The sequence below is a fragment of the Emys orbicularis genome, chromosome 3 (assembly GCF_028017835.1).
Source record: "Emys orbicularis isolate rEmyOrb1 chromosome 3, rEmyOrb1.hap1, whole genome shotgun sequence".
Classification (NCBI taxonomy): Eukaryota; Metazoa; Chordata; order Testudines; family Emydidae; genus Emys; species Emys orbicularis.
Genome location: NC_088685.1, coordinates 206,917,339 through 206,936,690, shown reverse-complemented (window position 1 = coordinate 206,936,690; position 19,352 = coordinate 206,917,339). Strand labels below are relative to the sequence as shown.

The window sequence follows — 19,352 nt, the reverse complement described above, 5'->3', positions numbered from 1 at the left end:
GAAGGGGGGGGGGGGCAAAGCCAAGAGGGAAGAAATAACATGATAAAGGGGAGAGACGTTTGCCATGCTCTTCCTCTCTCTTCCCCCTACATCTACAGACACCACACCAAGCGGCTGAAGCGCTGATCAAAGGGGAGAGCCTGGCTGAAAAGCAACCAGCCAGCCTGTGGTGAGAAGCATCTAAGTTGGTAAGGGCACTGAAAGTGTTAAGATGCTTAGAATGCATTTTGCTTTTATTTCATTTGACCAAATCTGACTTGTTGTGCTTTGACTTATAATCACTTAAAATCTATCGTTGTAGTTAATAAATCTGTTTGTTTATTTTACCTGAAGCAGTGTGTTTGGCTTGAAGCATGTCAGAGACTCCCCTTGGGATAACAAGCCTGGTATATATAAATTTCTTTGTTAAATTGACGAACTCATATAAGTTTGCAGTGTACAGTGGGCATAACTGGACACTGTAAGACAGCGGTTCCTAGGGTTGTGTCTGGGACCGGAGATATTGGCTAGTTTCGGTTGCACAGTCCAAGAGCAGCTTACATGCTAGAGGCTGTGCGTGAACAGCCCAGGAGTGGGGGTTCTCACAGCAGAGCAGGAGCAGGCTGGCTCCCAGAGTCAAGGATTGGAGTGACCTAGCTGATCACCAGTCCAGATAACACCAGGGGAACATCACAAATGGATAAATAGCCTCTATGGGAGAAGCCATCTCACCAAAGCATGCACGTGGAAAGGAGGAAACTCATTGAAATCTAGGCCAAAATAGGCCTATATGAATGTAAGTGGCATCATCAAGCTACCGAACACCTGCAGGAATCTCTCTACTTGAGCTCTGAGGAGTACTTGGTTGGACATCCTCTCCAAAAGCCTGGCTCGAGAATGTAGCATGTAAGAAAATGTCCTTGACATGCCCCATTCTCCCACTCCCTGGGAACTATGGCTCCTTAACTGCTTACCTGCCTCTAACAGCATGTTGTCCTCCACTGGCTGAGCCAGGAAGAAAGCTGGGATGACAGCTCAAATATGGCTACACTGGCATTCATTCATTGCTTTCTCCCACTCCTGCAGATGGGTAGTTTTGTGGCTGGATTGGGGGGTCCTGTGGCTACGTTCTGCCCTCTGGCTATGTCCAAATTTGCCTTCTTTGGCTACACCCTCAGCCTCATCTCCAGGGATTTTCTAAGAGGGCTGAAGGCTACAAAGTCTTCTCACTACCCTCCGCACTCCTGGGGCTTTTTTCTAGTGAAGGTCTCAAATTGCTGCCCTATAGCTGACACATCTGTAAATCAGCTTTCTGTTTATACAACATTTAGCAGTAACGGTCTGTTTTCAAAAATGCATGGCTGAAAATTTATGAAGAGATAAAATGTGCATGTTTGTGTGTGTGCGCGCATACATGTGCTGTTCAATATTAAACACTTGGATTTATATTGCCTCTGTTTATAAGAGATGCTGCTTCCATGAAAATAAAACTGCTTATTGAATACTCCTGTTAGTAAGATTGAGTCCTTAAAGCTAAATAAGCAGGTTGTTTTCATTTATTTATGGTAGAACCCAATTTTATTGGAAGCTGTTCTGCATTCAGATAATGTCTACTGCTACCCATAGTACCGTATAACTGCATTTCCAGGACTGACCTTTTGCCTTGCATGTCAGAGATGGAAAACTTTGCACATTACTCTATTAGCGTTCACTGTTGGCACGAGGCAATTCTCCAAAAAGGGCTGTATTTTTGGAGTTGAATATACCCACCCTACACATACCCACACTGTATGTCATTTGAAAAGCTGTTTTTATCTTTGCTTTACATTGAGATCTGATGTGGATCTGTCAAGTGGTACCAGGAGCCCGTAGGCAAGGTGAAACAATACTACCCAAAAAGAGAAACTGTCATTTATTGCAGTACCAGAAACACAGTAGCATGACTGACTTCAGTTTTTACAGTTTAAGTTAATTTCTACACCATAAGTTTGTGTTTATTGGTCAAAGCTACCACAGGACAATCTATTCAAAGATTTGTATTGGTTTTGTAGGGCCGGTATTTTTTTTTTAAAATGATGAAGCTGCTTAGTATGTGGCAAAGATGGGAAATATCAACATTTTGCAACATATTAACATGAAATGCTTCGACATTGCATATTCTTAATGGTCAAAGTACCTCACAAGTGATTATAATAATCTTCTATGTTTTTCAATTGAAATGTGATGACCAGATCAGTCTCACGCTGAAGGTGACACTTATGCACAGTATTAGTGTTAGAGATGACAATACACAACTTCTCACTGGGCTTCAGTCAAGGTGCTCACTAAACCAAAATGGCAATTTTGATATTAACATATAGTTTGGGGAGAGGGAGAGCTCAGTGGCTTGAGCATTGGCCTGCTAAACCCAGTGTTGTGAGTTCAATCCTTGAAGGGGCCACTTAGGAATCTGGGGCAAAAATCAGTCCTTGGTTCTACTAGTGAAGACAGGGAGCTGGACTCAATGACCTTTCAGGGTCCCTTCCAGTTCTATGAGATAGGTATATCTCCATATATTAATTAATTAATATCTAAATTAGCACAAGTCTGTATATGTGTACAAAATGGTGGTAGCGGTGGTGATAATGCTAACAACATACTTTGCGAATTTTACCTCTACAGGGAAGTTACAATATATGAAAACATAGAGGATATAAGTCCTCTAAAGCTTACATCAAAGAGAAAAAGACTGTTCACCAACTTTGAAACGTGTTATTTGCCCAGCAAATCAAAAGAATGCAAAACTGCCAAAAGCCACTGGTGCTAGACAGAATTCTGTGATGCTGGCAGCAGAAGTCAGGAGCAATGGCTACTGGATGAGTTTTCTATCACGTGGGTTGCTTTCATAAATACATCAGCAAGTCAAATTTGGCACGTCAGAGCTGTATTGAACACAGGAAAAAAAGACAGACTCTTAATCTGATCAGAGAGCATCATATTCACCTGCTTCTATAGCCACCAGTGCAAGCACGTCCTTCAGTGATTGATCCTGTTCCAGTGTTCAATTGAGAACACACACACAAGAAATACAAGAAACTTCATCAAATAAAAACACTTGTGACAGCCACCAATCGAAGGGAGGCAGCACTTCAAAGAGGAGATGATGACACATTGCGCAGAATATCTGTGGAAGATTTGATTGCTAAGGATGCCGTTTACCACCCAACGTGCCTTTCTTCCTACTTGACTAAAACAAAACTTAAAGCAAACCCATCTAGTTACACTGCAACAATACAGTCACCGTATGACAGTGCATTTGATCAGCTGATCTTCTCTCTCGTCCATGATTTTATGTACAAAAAGAAGACTCTTCCCCTATCCACGCTGCTACAAAGATATAAAGCCCTACTTCCCTCAGGTGTAGAAACTGAGAGCTATTCCAGTAGTGAATTATAGGCAAGATTAGAAAAAGCACCGTGGTTCTGCAAGGCTAGTCTACCATGTTCTACACAACACGATAACATTAGCAGATGCTATCCAAGCTGCTAGTAATCTGAAGCAGGAATTTAAGTCATCCAAACATTTTGAGTATATTCATCTGGAGAGTGAGCCCGATGAACAGCTTAATGCTGCTTCAATCCTTTGATCTGAAATAGCCAAAATGAAAGCCTCTGAATGTTATCTAAAGCCACGTGACTGTAGTTTACAGATGTCAGCTACTTTGGTGCCTCTATTGGTGCAGTAGTTTGTCCTTTGCTTGATAGATAAGGAGGCATATTATTCAGCCATCAATGAGTATCATCCTTCAGAAGACATTCAAAGAAGTTGCCTCTCAACTGCAGAGTGCATAGCATATAACAATTCCAAAATTATCACACCACTGCACAAAAGCCTTCCTGCATAGCTACACGATGAGTTTAATTGACATACTCTACAGCTTCATAGATTCTGCATTGGTTACGATGAGCAGAGGTAGCTCATCGCTAGTGCTGCAAAAACGGAAGTCGAAAGACTCCAGGGAGGTGTGTACATTCCAAATGGCTGTGTACAACTTCATGCTGGTGGAAAGCTCATCCATGAAGAAGATAATAGTACAGACATCAGTGCAAGAGGCCACTGATGGAAAAGAATTCTTTCATTCAGTGGCTAGAGTGGTATTTCAAGAACAGTCTGCAGACAGTCCAGCATTATAAGAAATATCACTAAAGCATGGGAAAGAAGTCACTTATATGTGCTCTATGTGCCAGTATGGCTTTTTGGATCTCTTGATGTCAAAGAACGATAGTAGTTTGGTCACCTGATACAGATGTTTTGATCCTGGCTGTTCACGACTTTTCAAATATGGAACATATAGATAACATGTGGATTGACACAGACACCATTACCAGTACAGTTGTCAAGCGATGATTCATGCCTGTGCATGCAATTTGTGATGCACTCACTCCTGACGTCTGCAACATACTTCCTGCTATATGCACATTAACAGGATGTGACTCTGTGTCAACCCTATTTGGCATTGGGAAAAACTCGGCTTAATGTTGTCAAAACAAAGGGAGCTTACCACTTCAGAGATCTGGCCAAACTGGGACAGAGTGACAGACAAGCCGCAATTTCTCCAGCAAGAAAGTTGGTAGCAATGCCGTATGACCACAATGAGAAAGAAAAGGAGATCACAGAGACCTGAATTGCTTTTGCCTCAATCTAGCCATCAAGAAGGACAAGCCACCAGCCAAACTCTCACCATGTCAGGACAATGTTGAAGAGCAGGTCAAAAGAGTATCTTGGCAAACAAAAATCAGGATATCTTCGCACATAGGGAAACCAGATATTGGATCACCATAGCAACATGGATGGAAAAATGTGGATGATGAACAACTTCCTGTAGTCTTCAAGGGCCCAATGGCAACTGTGTTTCCACAAAACCTTATTTGTGCCTGGATCAATAGGGACTGCTGCACAATCAAATGCGTCTGTAGTCAGAACAATTTCCCTGCAGTCAACTGTGTACATGCCAAGGCAATGAAGACTGTGGTAACCCACGCACTCTCGACAGTGATCATAATGATGAACATGATGATGATAATGATGTGGACTAGAAATGTCACCAGTGCTATTTCATTTCAATGATATCTGTATGAATTTAATATTAGATTTTGTTTTAGATTGTTGTTGTGATGCTTTGGGCTCACAACAAACTCCATTTTTATGTCTTGAGATAATACTTAAGAGTCATAAAACTGAATGCAAATATTTCAAAGCGGTCATTTTAACGTGTTGATGGTATCACTGTTTATCCCCATTTCTATGATAATGGCACCACTTGACAGCTCCACATCATACCTTCTCTTAAAGTAGACATAATACACTTTCAAATGACGTACGATGTGTGTACGTGTGTAGAGAGGGTACATTAAGTCGACCGACTTGGGGGTGTCTGCCACTCGCCTACCATGTCGGTCTGCAGTTTGTGGTTAAGGAATGAACCTGAACAGCTATATGAAGAGTTAAAGAGGAAGCTCAATAAATTGATGCATTGTGTAGACCAGCATTTTATTATCAGTGCTGATTTGTTTTCTTTTGGCCTCAATGGAGATGCTATTTTTTCTTGAGGGCAGTTGTTTTTTTATAAAACCAGAATGCAGAAATAAATTGTAGGGATTTACAAAACAAAGCAAATAATATCCAAGTTGTCCAAGCCAAACATATTTTTCAGTTTACAGCATGGAGAAGAGATGAAATAGTGCATAGTTTGGAAGCTCTTTTGTAGGCGTGTAACAGTTTTTGCATATCTATTGCTCATCCGAGTACAGAAAAAAAAGACGATTTTCTAAAAAAAGATAATGGCACAACATAGCCATGAAGAAATCTGCATTGCAGATAATAAGTACTAGAGTAATGAGCATAATGAGGCATTGTGTGCAGGTCCTGGAAGCAGATCAGATGGTATTTCAGCAACACTATTATAGACGAGACTGAACAACTTTCACATGTATGGAATTTTCTTCCCTGATGCAGGCACATTTAATTCTGATGGGAGTGACCTGTGCCTACAAAGGGAAGAATATACCTCTTGGTAGGTGAAGACAATAAAAGGAACCAAATCAGGAAGAAAGCTCTTGTGATTAAAGTGCCAGACTGAGGACTTGTCTACACTACCGTGCGGGCTCAATCTAAGGGCTGGTCCACACTAACCCCCCAGTTCGAACTAAGATACACAACTTCAGCTACGTGAATAACGTAGCTGAAGTTGAAGTACCTTAGTTCGAACTACAAGGTACTTACCGCGGGTCCACACGCGGCAGGCAGGCTCCCCCGTCGACTCCGCGTACTCCTCTCGTGGAGCAGGAGTACCGGCGTCGACGGAGAGCACTAGACAAGACGCGATAAATCGATCCCAGAAGATCGATTGCTTACCGCCGAACCTGGAGGTAAGTATAGACGTACCCTGAGATACGCAACTTCAGCTACGTGAATAGTGTCACTGAAGTCGACGTACGTAGATCTCCTTACCGCGGTGTCTTCACTGCAGTAAGTCGACAGCTGACGCTCTCCCGTCGACTCCGCTTGAGCTTCTCGTTCTGGTGGAGTACCAGAGTCGACGGGAGAGCGCTCAGCGGACGATTTGTTGCGTCTATACTAGAGGCAATAAATCGACTTCCGCTGGATCGATCGCTGCCCACCGATCTGGCGGGTAGTGTAGACAAGCCCTAAGGGTGAAATCCTGGCTCCACTGAAGTCAATGGAGTTCTGCTATGGCTTTCAATGGAGCCAGGAATTCACCTTTGGAGTCCAAAGACTTAGGTTCAAGTCCCTGCTCTGCCACAGGCTTCCTGTACCATCTTGGGCATCTGTAAAATGATAATTCTCCCTTTGCCCCACCGTCTGTCTGTCTTGTCTATTTAGACTGTACGGTCTGCAGGGCAGGGACTCTCTTATTATGTGCACATCCAGCACCTAGCACCATGTGGATGCATTATGCTGCATGGGGCCCCTAAGCACTCCTGTAATACAAAGAGTAAGTCGGATATATTGCTCTGCCTGGAATTTGTAGCACAGGATAAGCTCTGTGCCAGTAGCCCAGTACAATATCAATAGCTTACATTTTATCCTGAAGAATCCTTAATATTTTATATGTGGACTGAATAGTTCCCTCCCGGAGGCATGGTTAATAAACGAAAGCCACAGACATTGCGTCACAGTGATGTGGAGGAGCCATGTGAGGGGGAGAAGGGGTTGCGAGGAATGTCCGACTCCCACAGCTACCCCTTCCACCAAATGGCATGTCAGTCCGGCTGCTCGGAAAAGAGTAGGAAGGGGGTAGCCAGTTAGGTAAGGGAAGGGGCAGACAGCAGCCATTCTGTGTGGCACCTTGACACCTCCAAATTGACCTTAGTACAGCTGAAAAACAGGGTTTGGTTACTGCTTCACAGAACAGCATTAAATCCTTCTCTGGGCCCAGTGATCCCTGCCACAGGCCTCGTCTAGACTAGCAAAGTTACCTGTTGTTGACAGTGGGTATCAGTCACAGGTGCAGCTGAACCAGTGGGTTAACTGCAAGTGCAGCTAAGAATGAACTGCGTTCAGCTCCACTAACCAGTTTTCTGAAACAGTTCTGTACACAGTTTGTATTTGGCTATACTTTTCTGTTACAACTGTGTATCAAGTTCCAGACCGTCTTATTTGGGAGGTGTTTATTAAAGAAAAGAACTAGAGTACTAACTACTGACACATTCAATCTGGCTTCCACAGAGTTTGAGTTCCAGCTTTGTCTCCCATGTTTACCATGTTTACTCTGCCTGGAACTCTCTACATTGCACACAGACATCAAGTGACTGAATCATATATTGCAAATAAACATATAATTTCACCTACACCTTTTACTAGGAACTACTTTTTGTAGTGGAAGGATATCTCTATAATGCTCCATGCAACTGCTTTTTAAGAAGGTTTTATAAAAAATAAAAGTGAAATGTAAAATGAATGATCCACACGCTAACAGCAACATGCTACTCCAGCATGTGCATCAGTAGGCTACTAGTGCACAATAGCACTCTGTCACAGCTCAGTGCTATACAATGGGGATTTTAGATCTTCCTCTAAAACATCTGTGTAAGCTAGTGAGTTGTTTCACCAGCCAGGGAAGGGAATCAGATTCTATGCCCAAGTCCTTTTTATGGCCCTTTCCTCTTGGCTTTGTTTATTGTTCATAAATAATGGTCACAAACAAAACAAGTCAACTGAAAATGCTGGTAACAATCCTCCGTGGTTTTTCCTGCCTCAGCCAGCCAGGAGAAAGAGGACACCTCCTTCTCAAGTGAGGCCTTTCATCCAGCTTCCTCTGCCTTATGTATTCCACCCCTGAGAAGCCACATGATGGGAAGAAATCTATTAACCCTTTATAGGCTGCAATGACTTACATTGTCTCAGTCTGGTACACCTCTACCCCGATATAACGCTGTCCTCGGGAGCCAAAAAACCTTACCGTCTTATAGGTGAAATCGCGTTATATCGAACTTGCTTTGATCCGCCGGAGTGCGCAGCCCCGCCCGCCCAGAGCGCTGCTTTACCGCGTTCTATCCTAATTCGTGTTATATCGGGTCGCGTTATATCGGGGTAGAGGTGAATTGGCTACTGTTGGAGACAGGATCCTGGACTAGAAGGACTATTGTTCAGATATGGTCTGGCAATTCCTGCATTCCTTTGTGGGAAGAGCTGTGAGGCATGGACCTTCTATAGCAGGTGGAGCCAAGATTAGTATATCATGCTTTCAACAGCTGATGTCTGCAACACTCCATAGGATTTTCATTAAATTGGTTATAGGATAGTTACATTGAACGTTCGGATTGTCACAGTTAAAGATACAGTAGGAGTGAAAATGTTAAACGCTCACCCTTCCATCGCTCGTGAGAAGTATAGAGTCACTTTTTATATCGCGGTGAATAACCCCTTGATTGTGCAGGTAGGACAGCGCTCTCAGTACAGACAGACAAACTGTAGCTATCTGCTCTTCATTCATTCTAAAGGCAAGAAGGCAAGGAGTGAAGACGTATAAAAAAGAGGAAGAATAAACTACGGAAGAAACAGATAAGGACAATGGGCCAGAACCTTTGCTGATGTAAGCTGGCACAGCCCCATTCAAGTCAATATTCAGCAGTGGTAGACAGCAGCCAAGTCTCTCAAAGGAACTGATCGAGCCCAAATTTGCCGCCCCATCTGCTTCTCATTCTAAGACGTCCTTCCCTCTCAGGACTGTTCATCACTTTCTGTCCTTGCCAAGGTCAAAGTTACAGACTGTGTCCAGCTAGACAGCCATATCTAGAAACTAGGCTCACTGGAATTATAATAGGGGAATCACACTGAACTCTTTCCACTGAACTCCAGCCAATGTGACATGGTGGCCTGAGTTGGAAGTTTTTTCCTCTGGGTCAGCTCCTAAATGATGATGTCACTCTTGGAGAGAAGGAGGGATTATGAGGCCTGAAGAACAATCTCATACCCTGTCCCTCAAGAGCCATTGGTCACTCTGTGTTGGTCTCCAGCTGCACAGGACTCTATGTAGTTAACTGCCACTGGATCAGAAACTTTGTTTTCATGTTAATAGACTAATAACTTTGTTGTGAAACAGTTCAGGTTGCTCTACATGACACAAAAATCACAACAGCACAGAGATGAAAAGCTAAACTACCTAACAGTACATACCCACTGCTCCTCCAACCACAGGCCTGCACCTTACCAACTCAACTACTATGCACTACAGATCACGCACAACAACCTTAACTCTGCCCCAGATGTCCTGGAGCTGCTAGGACCTCTGAAAGCTGGAGGAGTTTCAGCCCTCCCAGATGGCCCCAGTGGCAGTAGGCAGTACTGCAGCCACAGCTGCCTAAAGAAGCTCCAGTACCACTTGAGACCGCAGGTGGTATTTCACTCTGAAGAACAGTAACTACATTACAGAGAGTGTATATAGTCTGACTGAGAGTGGGATAATATTGGTGGGGCTAAGCACCACCAGTCCCTAATGACCAGGAACCCCTGTCTTGCAACAAATAAAATACTGAGACGTGGAAATAATCTTGAGAAGCAGAGCCTTCATTCTGCCTTTAAAGTGTGCTTCTGTTCTGAAAAGTGACGGTGCAAAAATGACACCTCCCTGCTGAACAGACTGCTCCCTGCGCAATGTCCAAGTCATCTCTCTGGACTTCAATAGCAGAAGTAAAATTTTATCTCTTTTTGCAACTCTTAGTCTTGCAGAGTCAACACAGAGAAGAAAGTCAACTGGCTTGTCTTCTTTTCTGGACACTCTCAACTTTTACTACATTTTTTACTCAGTTCCAATCAGTTACATCTGTGCAAATCCATTTTTGCCAGTGAGGCTACAGAGGTATCACGGAGAGCATGCTGGAGGGTATGAAGATAATGGGGCTGCACAGGTGTAACTGAGGGCCTAATTTGACCAACGGGTCGTTTGTTACTGGTGATAATGCGTGAGAAGGAAATAGTCAGGTGTTGAGTTAGCAGGGCTGGGAACCTTCTTACTTGTAAATAAGGTAAATTTTATCTGCAAATCACTGACAGATAACACACAGGGAATGCTTTGATGCCACTTTGATAGTCACTTACCAGGACAGCACTGCACTTTTGTTTCTTTAAAAAATGGAGCCGCTATACTTTTTGGAAGTTTAAGCACAAGGAAAAATTTTGAAAACGAAGTAGGTGTGCGGCATTAAATACATATAATGTATAGCACAATGTAATGTATTTAGTTAGTCAATTCCCCATTCTGAAGAAACTGAAGTTCTTTGATATACAGTAAGTCCACCAGTTGCCAAGAAGGACAAATCACAATTGGGATGGAATCATGAAAGAGAATGAACAAGGGAAATGATTCTTGGATTTCAGAGCAAATGTGTGGATTCACATCCTGTGTGCAATCATTTAGGGTTATTTCCTTTGCTCTTATGTACATTACAAATAAACATTTAAAATGATATTTCAAGAAGCACCTCATAAATTATATGATAAGATATACTTATCCAGTCATCATTTACAAAAAAATATTCATGGAAAAAGAAGCCTGTCACATTGCTATACCATCTTTATAACAACGAAATTGAAGGGAGTTAATGAACTGTAAGCCATTCTGTTGTGTGCTCTGTCACAGCGGCCTTCATCCACAGAACATCCCGTAGCGGTCATTCAATGAGAGATGTAGAAACAATCCATATTTCAGTTGTGACTCACCACTCGCCTTCTGTTCTAGATGAACCAATAAAGAGCATGATTCCTGTCTTGCTGGCCAAAGCTCCCTCTATTACATTAATATAAAAAAACCCCACCAAGGAGACTTCTGCTTTCACGCTGCTATGTAAATGTTACAGCATTTCAGCAAAATTGTTGAGGGAAGGTCAGAAAAAGTAAAAAAGCTTAAGGAATGACTCTTGTGGTTGCAAAAAAACGATGACAGCTCTTAAGTAGCGGTTTTCTGTAAACATCTGTTTGCCATTACATTCCTGTCAAAGGAATTTGGCAGAGTGGTTTTGAAGTTTTGGGGCAGCGTCGTTAACAAATGACTTACAATGGCTGTGATTTTTTTGCATGTCAATTGAGGCAGCACTTAAAAAAGAAGTATCTATTTTACAATTCCTATTTAGCCGTGACCTGAACATGTCACTAAATTGTTAGATAATTTTTGTGACCGAATTGATATTCGTTGCTAAACTGGGAGTCCTCTTCTTTGCTCATAGCTAAATTTCCTCCACATAGATGCGCTAGTTGTGTGGTCTCGATTCAAGGAGAAAGCCATTTTACTGGTTAAATGTAAAACACTTTTCTCCTGCCTACCTTCTTTCTGAGTGCTGGAAAAAGGGTGGGCGGCAAACAGAGGGAATATGTTACACAAAATCAAATCTGTCCCTTCAGAAGGCAAGTTGGAAGAAAGGCATAAAGTCAGTAGCTCCATGTAAACGTTGGTATCTGTTTAATTATGTTGATTAGGGGGTGTGATTTTTTTACTGAAATAAGCATACCAGTACAACCCCTAATGTTGGTGCTGTTATACTGGCATGAAGGGTCTTACACCAGTCTATCTTATTTCCCTTTCTGGATGGGAATAACTGTACCAGCACATTTATACACTAGGGGGTATTGTACCACTTTAGCTATACCAGTGTAGTTAACGGAGTACAACTTTTGTGTTTAGGCAAGGCCCTAAGTTGCTGTTGTGGCCAGAGAAAGAATTCCCAACAGTAAGAACCTATGTTGCCATTTGTTTAGTTTTCTCTTAACCCGTAATTGCCTACAGCAGGGTTTACTGCATCTTGCTCAGCTATAGCTAGTAAAGAATGGTACTAGAGACAGGATATTGGGCTGGATGAAACACTGCTCTGATCCTATGTCCCTTTCTCCACAATAGTTGAATGAGCAGAGTTATAGCCTATGGCTGAAGGGTCAAAATATGGCCGTGCCAACACAGGTGCATTGTGGGTCAGAGGGCTCAGGAAGTCCTTTTCCTCTCAGGGTTCTCATGACGGAGGTAGCCATCAAACAACAGCCTGCACTCTACAATGCAAAGTGAAGGGGGAAAGGAGATCTTCTGCTGATGGAAACGTAGAGCAATTTTGGGGGAACATGGCTGTGCAGGCTACGGGGAGGCCAGGGGAGGAAGGCCAGCCCTGGGAGGAGCTCATTGTAAACTTTTGCAACAATGTAACAGTCACTGCCAATAGTATGCTGTTGTCCGGCACCTCTGAAGGCATTTTTCTTACTCCTATGCCATGCAGGCATAATGGCTCCTGTCAACATCATTCAGGTGGTACACCGACACCAGCTCCCCTCCCTAATACAGCTCTGGCTCTGAGGTGACATTCTGGCCCTGCTGAAGTCCAGGGGAGTTTTGTCATGGACTTCAGTGGAGCCAGGCTTTCGTCATAAAAGTGGCAATTTAGCCCTAAAGTTCTGGATTGGATGGGGACAAGAAAAAACAGGATGGGGGAGGAGGGGGGGAAAGCAAAAACAAGAGAGAAGGGGACTGGGCTGGATTTCACTCTAACATAATATGTACATATATATTAATAAGTGTTGCAAATCATTCTCTCCATCACCTTTCTGCTAAGGCCCAAGTTAAGATTTCCATATTTCCCTTGGAATGGTTGGTGAGACCCCCCCCCCCTCATTCCTACTACGGCCGTGTAAGGAATGGTGTTCCCGGCACTGTTTTAGGTGTTAAGCTACACAGTTATTGTATGAGAAACACAGAACCCCAACCTGAGGTTTTAGCATATAAAAAAGGACTTTCTATTCACCCTTAAAGAGAGACGATCAGTAGAAAAATGGACCTGTTGTATATTGAGCACAGCTGGGCATTTTCAGATATTTTAACTGGCTTCTAGACTCCTTTGACAGAGACAGGTTTTTTTTTTTTTAGATTAAATGCATAGTAAAGTTCTCATCGTTTTTGCATTTTGTCAGGAGTATGAATTTATTACATTGCAGACCTGTCTGCTTTTAGACAGAGGCTGATAATACCAAACCATGTTTAAATCACTCATCAGTTTCCACTGAGTCACCGAGAGCGTAAGCTGGGACAAAGCAGGCACGGATTGCACTTAGTCCCACCTTTGCTACCATTTCCCCCTTTCTATAAACTGGCAGTGGCAGTAAGCATGGGCAGGACAAAGCCAGATATTCCTTCTTGCCCTAGTAGAAGCACAGGATTTGCCGCACCTTTGAAAGAAGAGGTGCCTTCAACACTAAAACAGTGTACAGATGATGCTAACCAAACATACCTTGTATGCGTCACTATGTCTGTCAAAGCACCACCTTCCAGAAACTCCATAACAACCCAGAGCTCATCGCTCACGAGATAACTGTTGTACATGTCAACCACATTTTCATGATGGTAATCCCTCATTATTACAACCTAAGCAAAAGACAAACACTGCATGAGTTACTGGAAACGTTTTGATTCAGGACCATTTTTCTTTTACTTCTGCACAGGGGAGAATTAGCTCAGTGGTTTGAGCATTGGCCTGCTAACCCCAGGGTTGTGAGCCCAATCCTTGAGGGGGCCATTTAGGGATCTGGGGCAAAAATCTGCCTAGGGATTGATCCTGCTTTGAGCAGGGGGTTGGACTAGATGACCTCCTGAGGTCCCTTCCAACGCTGATGTTCTATGATTCAAGAAATGTTATGATGTAACACCCTTGCTAAATCCTTATGCCTAATTACACCATGTTTTTCTAACAAATATATTTACATGTCCAGAACTTTCCCTGTAAATCATTTCTGAAAGATGGAGGAAATATAATTTCTAAATCACATTTAGTGGAAAATAGCTTTCTTTTGAATATAAAAACAGGAATGGTTCTTTCTTTTTTTTTCTTTTTTTGCCTGTTGCTTCTCCTTTTAGTACAACAGAGATTGTATCAAATCAGTTAAGCAAAGCCTTCTTCGTGGTGCCACCAAGGTCAACGTGCAGAGAATTAAAAACCAAAACACCCTAATAATATACAGCTCACTTGTGACCTGGCTAAAGCAGCAGTAGGGGCCATAAGGCGTTCGTTCCCTTTTGCCCCTGCACGGCTACCCACACCCCAGGTAACAGGGCAGAGCCGCTCTATTCTTGCTACTGAGCAGGTGTGGGCACAATAAGGCAGGGAATGGGCAAAGCCTTGGCTGCATTGGGGTGCCAAGGAACATATGCTGGGACAGATTACAGCCCTGACCTCCCTTCCCAGCGGAGTGGGGAACCAGGCGACTGACTCAGAGCATCTCCAGGTTCAGGGCAACAATGCTGGGCTCCTGACAAAGCTATGACTAAGCCCATAGTGAGATATTTAAAGGAAAGGCAGAATAGAAAATAAAATGAAGTTTTACATTTGTTTACAAAAGTGACAAATATTTTGCTTGATGGTCAGTTTGTGACCTGCCCATAGTAAGGGGCCACCCCAATGGAGACTGCGACTCAGGAAGTTACAACTGAACTCACCATCCCTATCTTCGGAGGCCAAAGCCTTATCCGTTGGGCACTGAGGGGGTTTCCACTTTGTTCCTCTCTGTGATCGGTAACCTGCAAAATTGTCCCCTCATCCAAAATGGCTTACCTCATTGAAGAGTAATTCTCTTCTCTGCTGTTTCCTGAGATCCATTTTCTTCACTGCGACTTGCTTTCCGGTGTGCTTCTCAGTGGCAATGCAAACGATCCCCGTGGAGCCTTCTCCTATTTTGATAAAGTTGTCCAAGTATTCTCTGGGGTCACCGGGACTGACAACGAGCTGGAGGGCAGCTCTGAACTGTTCGTGTGACACCCTGGAGGGCTGCTGATCGGAGGATGAACCCCAGCTAGGTGGGGGATAAGCACTTGACGTGATACTTGGGGAGCTTGGGTAAGAAGCCGTGGAAATATAAGGAGAGCTTGACTGGAGGGCTGGCTGGTGATAATGAGAGGCTTTGTGATAGACTGAAGGATACTGGAAGCTACTACCTGAACAGCTAACTTTGCTTTGACTTTGAGGTAGCTTTGTTGGGCCTCTAGGGTAGGTATCTGATCCAGATAGTGGTGGGCTAACTACCATCTGTGCTCGATCGTAATCCACCTGCAAAAATTAAAACAAGGCAAAGTTAACATGTTGTATTCAGCATTGATCAATGGCTGAAAATAACTGCAGGTATTATGAGCATTCTAAACCTTACGTTATCAATGAAGTCAGACCTCAATTCCTCAGTCCCATGGCGTGGCCACCTCCACTGTGATTTCTCATTTCTGAGGTTCCTACTTGGTTTTCTAACTTTCTCTTTTTGTGGACATTTAGTAAAAGAAATCTCTAATCACAGACCCACTTGACACTGCTATTCCTCACCCCTTGCTTGGTTCTCAGCTTGTTTCACCCTCTGGACCACCAGGAGGAACTCCAAGGATCACTGATGGTCCACAGACTGCCGAGGTGACAAGTAAAAATCCCTAACTATCGCTTTATTTATTATAGTCTTTAGGATTAGTGGAGCACAAGCAATCTGTTTATACCCAGTATCATGATGTCTCGTACAGATGGTATAATTTTGAGGGGAATGTCCTCTACAACCGAAATACCTATTTCTTTTAAAGTGACACTCTGGTACCCTCTTGCTGAGAATAGAGATTTTTTTTAAAATCACCAGTTTGGTACATTCTTTTTTGGGGTACATTCTGATCACAATAAAAATGTAGATTTTAGGACCATTAGATCATCTAGTCGGATCTCCTGTGTATCACAGGCCAAATAATTTCACCCAGTTACCCCTGTATTGAGCTCACTAACTTGTGTTTGATTAGAATATACCTTCCAGAAAGGCATCCAAGTCTTGACCTAGTGGCTCACCACTTCCCTTGGTGGTTTGGTCCAGTGGTTAGTCGCCCTTGCGGTTAAAAATTTGGGCCTTATTGCTAATTTGAATTTGTCTGGTTTCAACTTCCAGCCATTGGTTCTTGTACCTATATGCTGCAAACAAGTCACCTCTCAATCTTCTTTTTGATAAGCTAAACAGCTTGAGCTCCTTAAGTCTCTTGCTGTGTTAGCTCCTCCCCTCTCCAGCCACCCTCTTCTTGATCCTCCCGTTGCTTTCACAAGAGTAAAACAGGAGGAGCAAGTGAATGTAAAGCTACCTTTGTTTCCCAATCAGTTCCAGTGCTGAGGAGAGCTCACCGGGGCTGGAAATCAAGCCCTAGTTCCTGAATCCTTCATAGCGCACTGTTAATGGAGGGGACCATAAAGACATCACACAGGGCAGCCAATGAATCGACCCTCACCTGGTTGGCAGAGGTGCAAAGAACAAACAGGACATGCAGGAACTGTGACAGACACTTTAGATGGTAATACAGGCTGCACAGTGCAACAGTTCCGACAGGCACCATATCTGTTCACAACACAATGGGTGCATTGGCAGTGATTACTGTGATCAGGGGCACTGGAAAGACTTTTGTGTAGCTGCCATCCAGCATCCATTACCCAGCAGATGTCTGTGCCACACTGCCATCCTTACTGCCATGCTAACACCAATTTACCTGCATTGCAACCTGTTAAGAGCTAAGGTAAAGAGATGCACAGAGGAAGCCATTTGCAGTGCACAACAAATTTTATAAGTCCTGCAAAACCCAGAAGCTATGCTACATATTCTTGACCACCATCTCCTGGTACCTGGACTATTAACTACTTACATATATACAGATACAGACCACTCCTAGAATGAAACCAGGACTGACTGGGAGCTGGAAAGTGGTTCCCACTCCAAAGGTCTGGGTGATAAGGCCCTGCGAGCATTGGTTGTACTCCTGTGCAATGTGATAATGTGGCCAAATGACTGCCACTATTGAAGGGAATGAGGGCTGGTAGCATAGACAGACATATTTTGATTGGATAGATCTCAGTCATATGCAGGGCAAATTGGACACTGCCACCAACTTAAAATCTCTTCCATTGATGGCCCAACTCTTGCCCCTTCTAGTTACCTGCCCTTTCCCACTGACTGTGGAGCAGACACTTCCGTAACTGTGTAGGGAAGATAGAGCATTGCACACGAGCACTGGTCCTAGCTTCCTACGACAGCACCCGATAAGGTATGTAGGGTTATATGGCTCAAATGACAATGGTGCATTCATTTCAAATGCCTTGCTTATAGGATTCACACATTATAATTCTTCAGGGTCTTTCTTACAACTCCCCAAAATTGGTATTGCACCTATTGTTCTTCCCAACAATATGAGCATCATTATAACGGGCAAACGCGAGAATAGATTAAACAAACAATAAGCAGAAACCAGGAAAGTTTAAACTAAGATTTTGCCCCAGGGTGCGGGGGAGAGTAGTGAGTATGTGAGCCTATAACCTATCTGAAATGGGTGTTTGGTCTTCATCGTTCTCAAAGCGGGCTTCCTTCAAGCAAGACAGAACAAGCAACAAGGAGACTAATTTAATTTACCATTTCTTAAATGATTTTCCAGAATGACAAACTACTTAACTGCAGTGTCATACAACCGCTAATTTTCCTTTGAAACCAGAGACAATCTGGGAAGAAATTATCTCAATAGGAGGCTTTAAAAACCCCCCACAAGTGTACGCGTTATTCCTTTGATGGAAAAACAACTAACGACACATTTCCTATTTCCACTTAAAAGTTCCTTTGCCTTAAAGTGTTTTCAAGCTTCTTCTATGTAAAGTAAATGAATTTTTTACATTCTCAGACAGGATGTTTGCTCATCCATAGCTCTATTCAAACCCAAAAGGTATGGGCAAAAATACACGAAAGCAATTTTTGGAAATGAATCTGCTTACAACATAGCAAAAATAGCCCATGACAATGTGTGTAACATCTCTGGGGGGGGGGAGGGGTGCATAGACACGGGCTCATGATGTAGCACAATTACAAATAATTATACCTATGAATTCATTTAATCAATCAATTCCACTGGCGGTGCACGGGGGGTGGACAGGGCATAAAACTCTACACAGCTCTCAGTTGCTACTATTACTGCTGGCTGTCAGCCAGGAGTTCCCTGATCCATGTTAGTTAAGTGCACATTAATCTGAATTTGGCAGCGTAATCAAGGACCCAACTGAACTGTGAAATTGAATTCTGCAGTGGAACATCATTTGACCATTTTATGCTAAGACTGAAAAAAAAAAAAAATCTGCCGCAGCATCAATTTATCACCGTAGCCTGCTGCACGGTAAAGGAGGAGTTTGTAGCTGAAATCTACTCAGTGGGGGGAAAAAAACGCCAAGTGCAAAATTAGATCAGTGTTTTGCAACGTTCTGTGTAAGACACTTGCCCATCTTTTCATCTCACATGAAGCTTTGAATGGGAGGAGGGTTTGCACGCTCTCAAAGGGCTGCTTAAATATTCCTCTTTGGAATGTGAAACTGGAGTTGTCTTCTTTAATCTAATCCCATCTCCTAGAACTGGAAGGGACCCTGAAAGGTCATTGAGTCCAGCCCCCTGCCTTCACTAGCAGGACCAAGTACTGATTTTTCCCCAGATCCTTAAGTGGCCACCTCAAGGATTGAGCTCACAACCCTGGGTTGAGCAGGTCAATACTCAAACCACTACTGAGCTATCCCTCCCTCTCTGTGACTTTTTAACATGACTCTTTTGAGTTGTCGCAACCAATAATACGTAGCATGCACAAAAACACCAGACAGCATCTTACTTAAAGTAGCAACTTCCTGAGAGAAGATTTTTATACAAGGTAAAGATACAAATAATTATAGCAATGGATCCATTTGATCCATCAAGCAGGGTTTTCTATAAACTGCAAACGGCTAGAGACCACTAGGGACTCTGCTGTTGCCAATCTAATTAATGTGTAAGGTGCCCAGATACTCTGGTGATGGAGGCACCTTACACATTTAGATCAATACATC

General features: G+C 43.1%; 1 protein-coding gene across 1 annotated transcript in view; it reads right to left on the bottom strand.

Moving 5' to 3' along the window:
* The window catches only part of PAK5 (p21 (RAC1) activated kinase 5), a 90,420-nt gene that overhangs the window by 8,925 nt on the left and 62,143 nt on the right, over positions 1 to 19,352 (bottom strand). The window contains exons 5-7 of the mRNA XM_065400816.1: positions 15,060 to 15,551; positions 13,743 to 13,876; positions 8,849 to 8,975 (exon numbers count right to left, since the gene is read on the bottom strand). Coding sequence (XP_065256888.1) covers positions 8,849 to 8,975; positions 13,743 to 13,876; positions 15,060 to 15,551 — 753 coding nt within the window. The remainder of the gene's footprint in view (positions 1 to 8,848; positions 8,976 to 13,742; positions 13,877 to 15,059; positions 15,552 to 19,352) is intronic.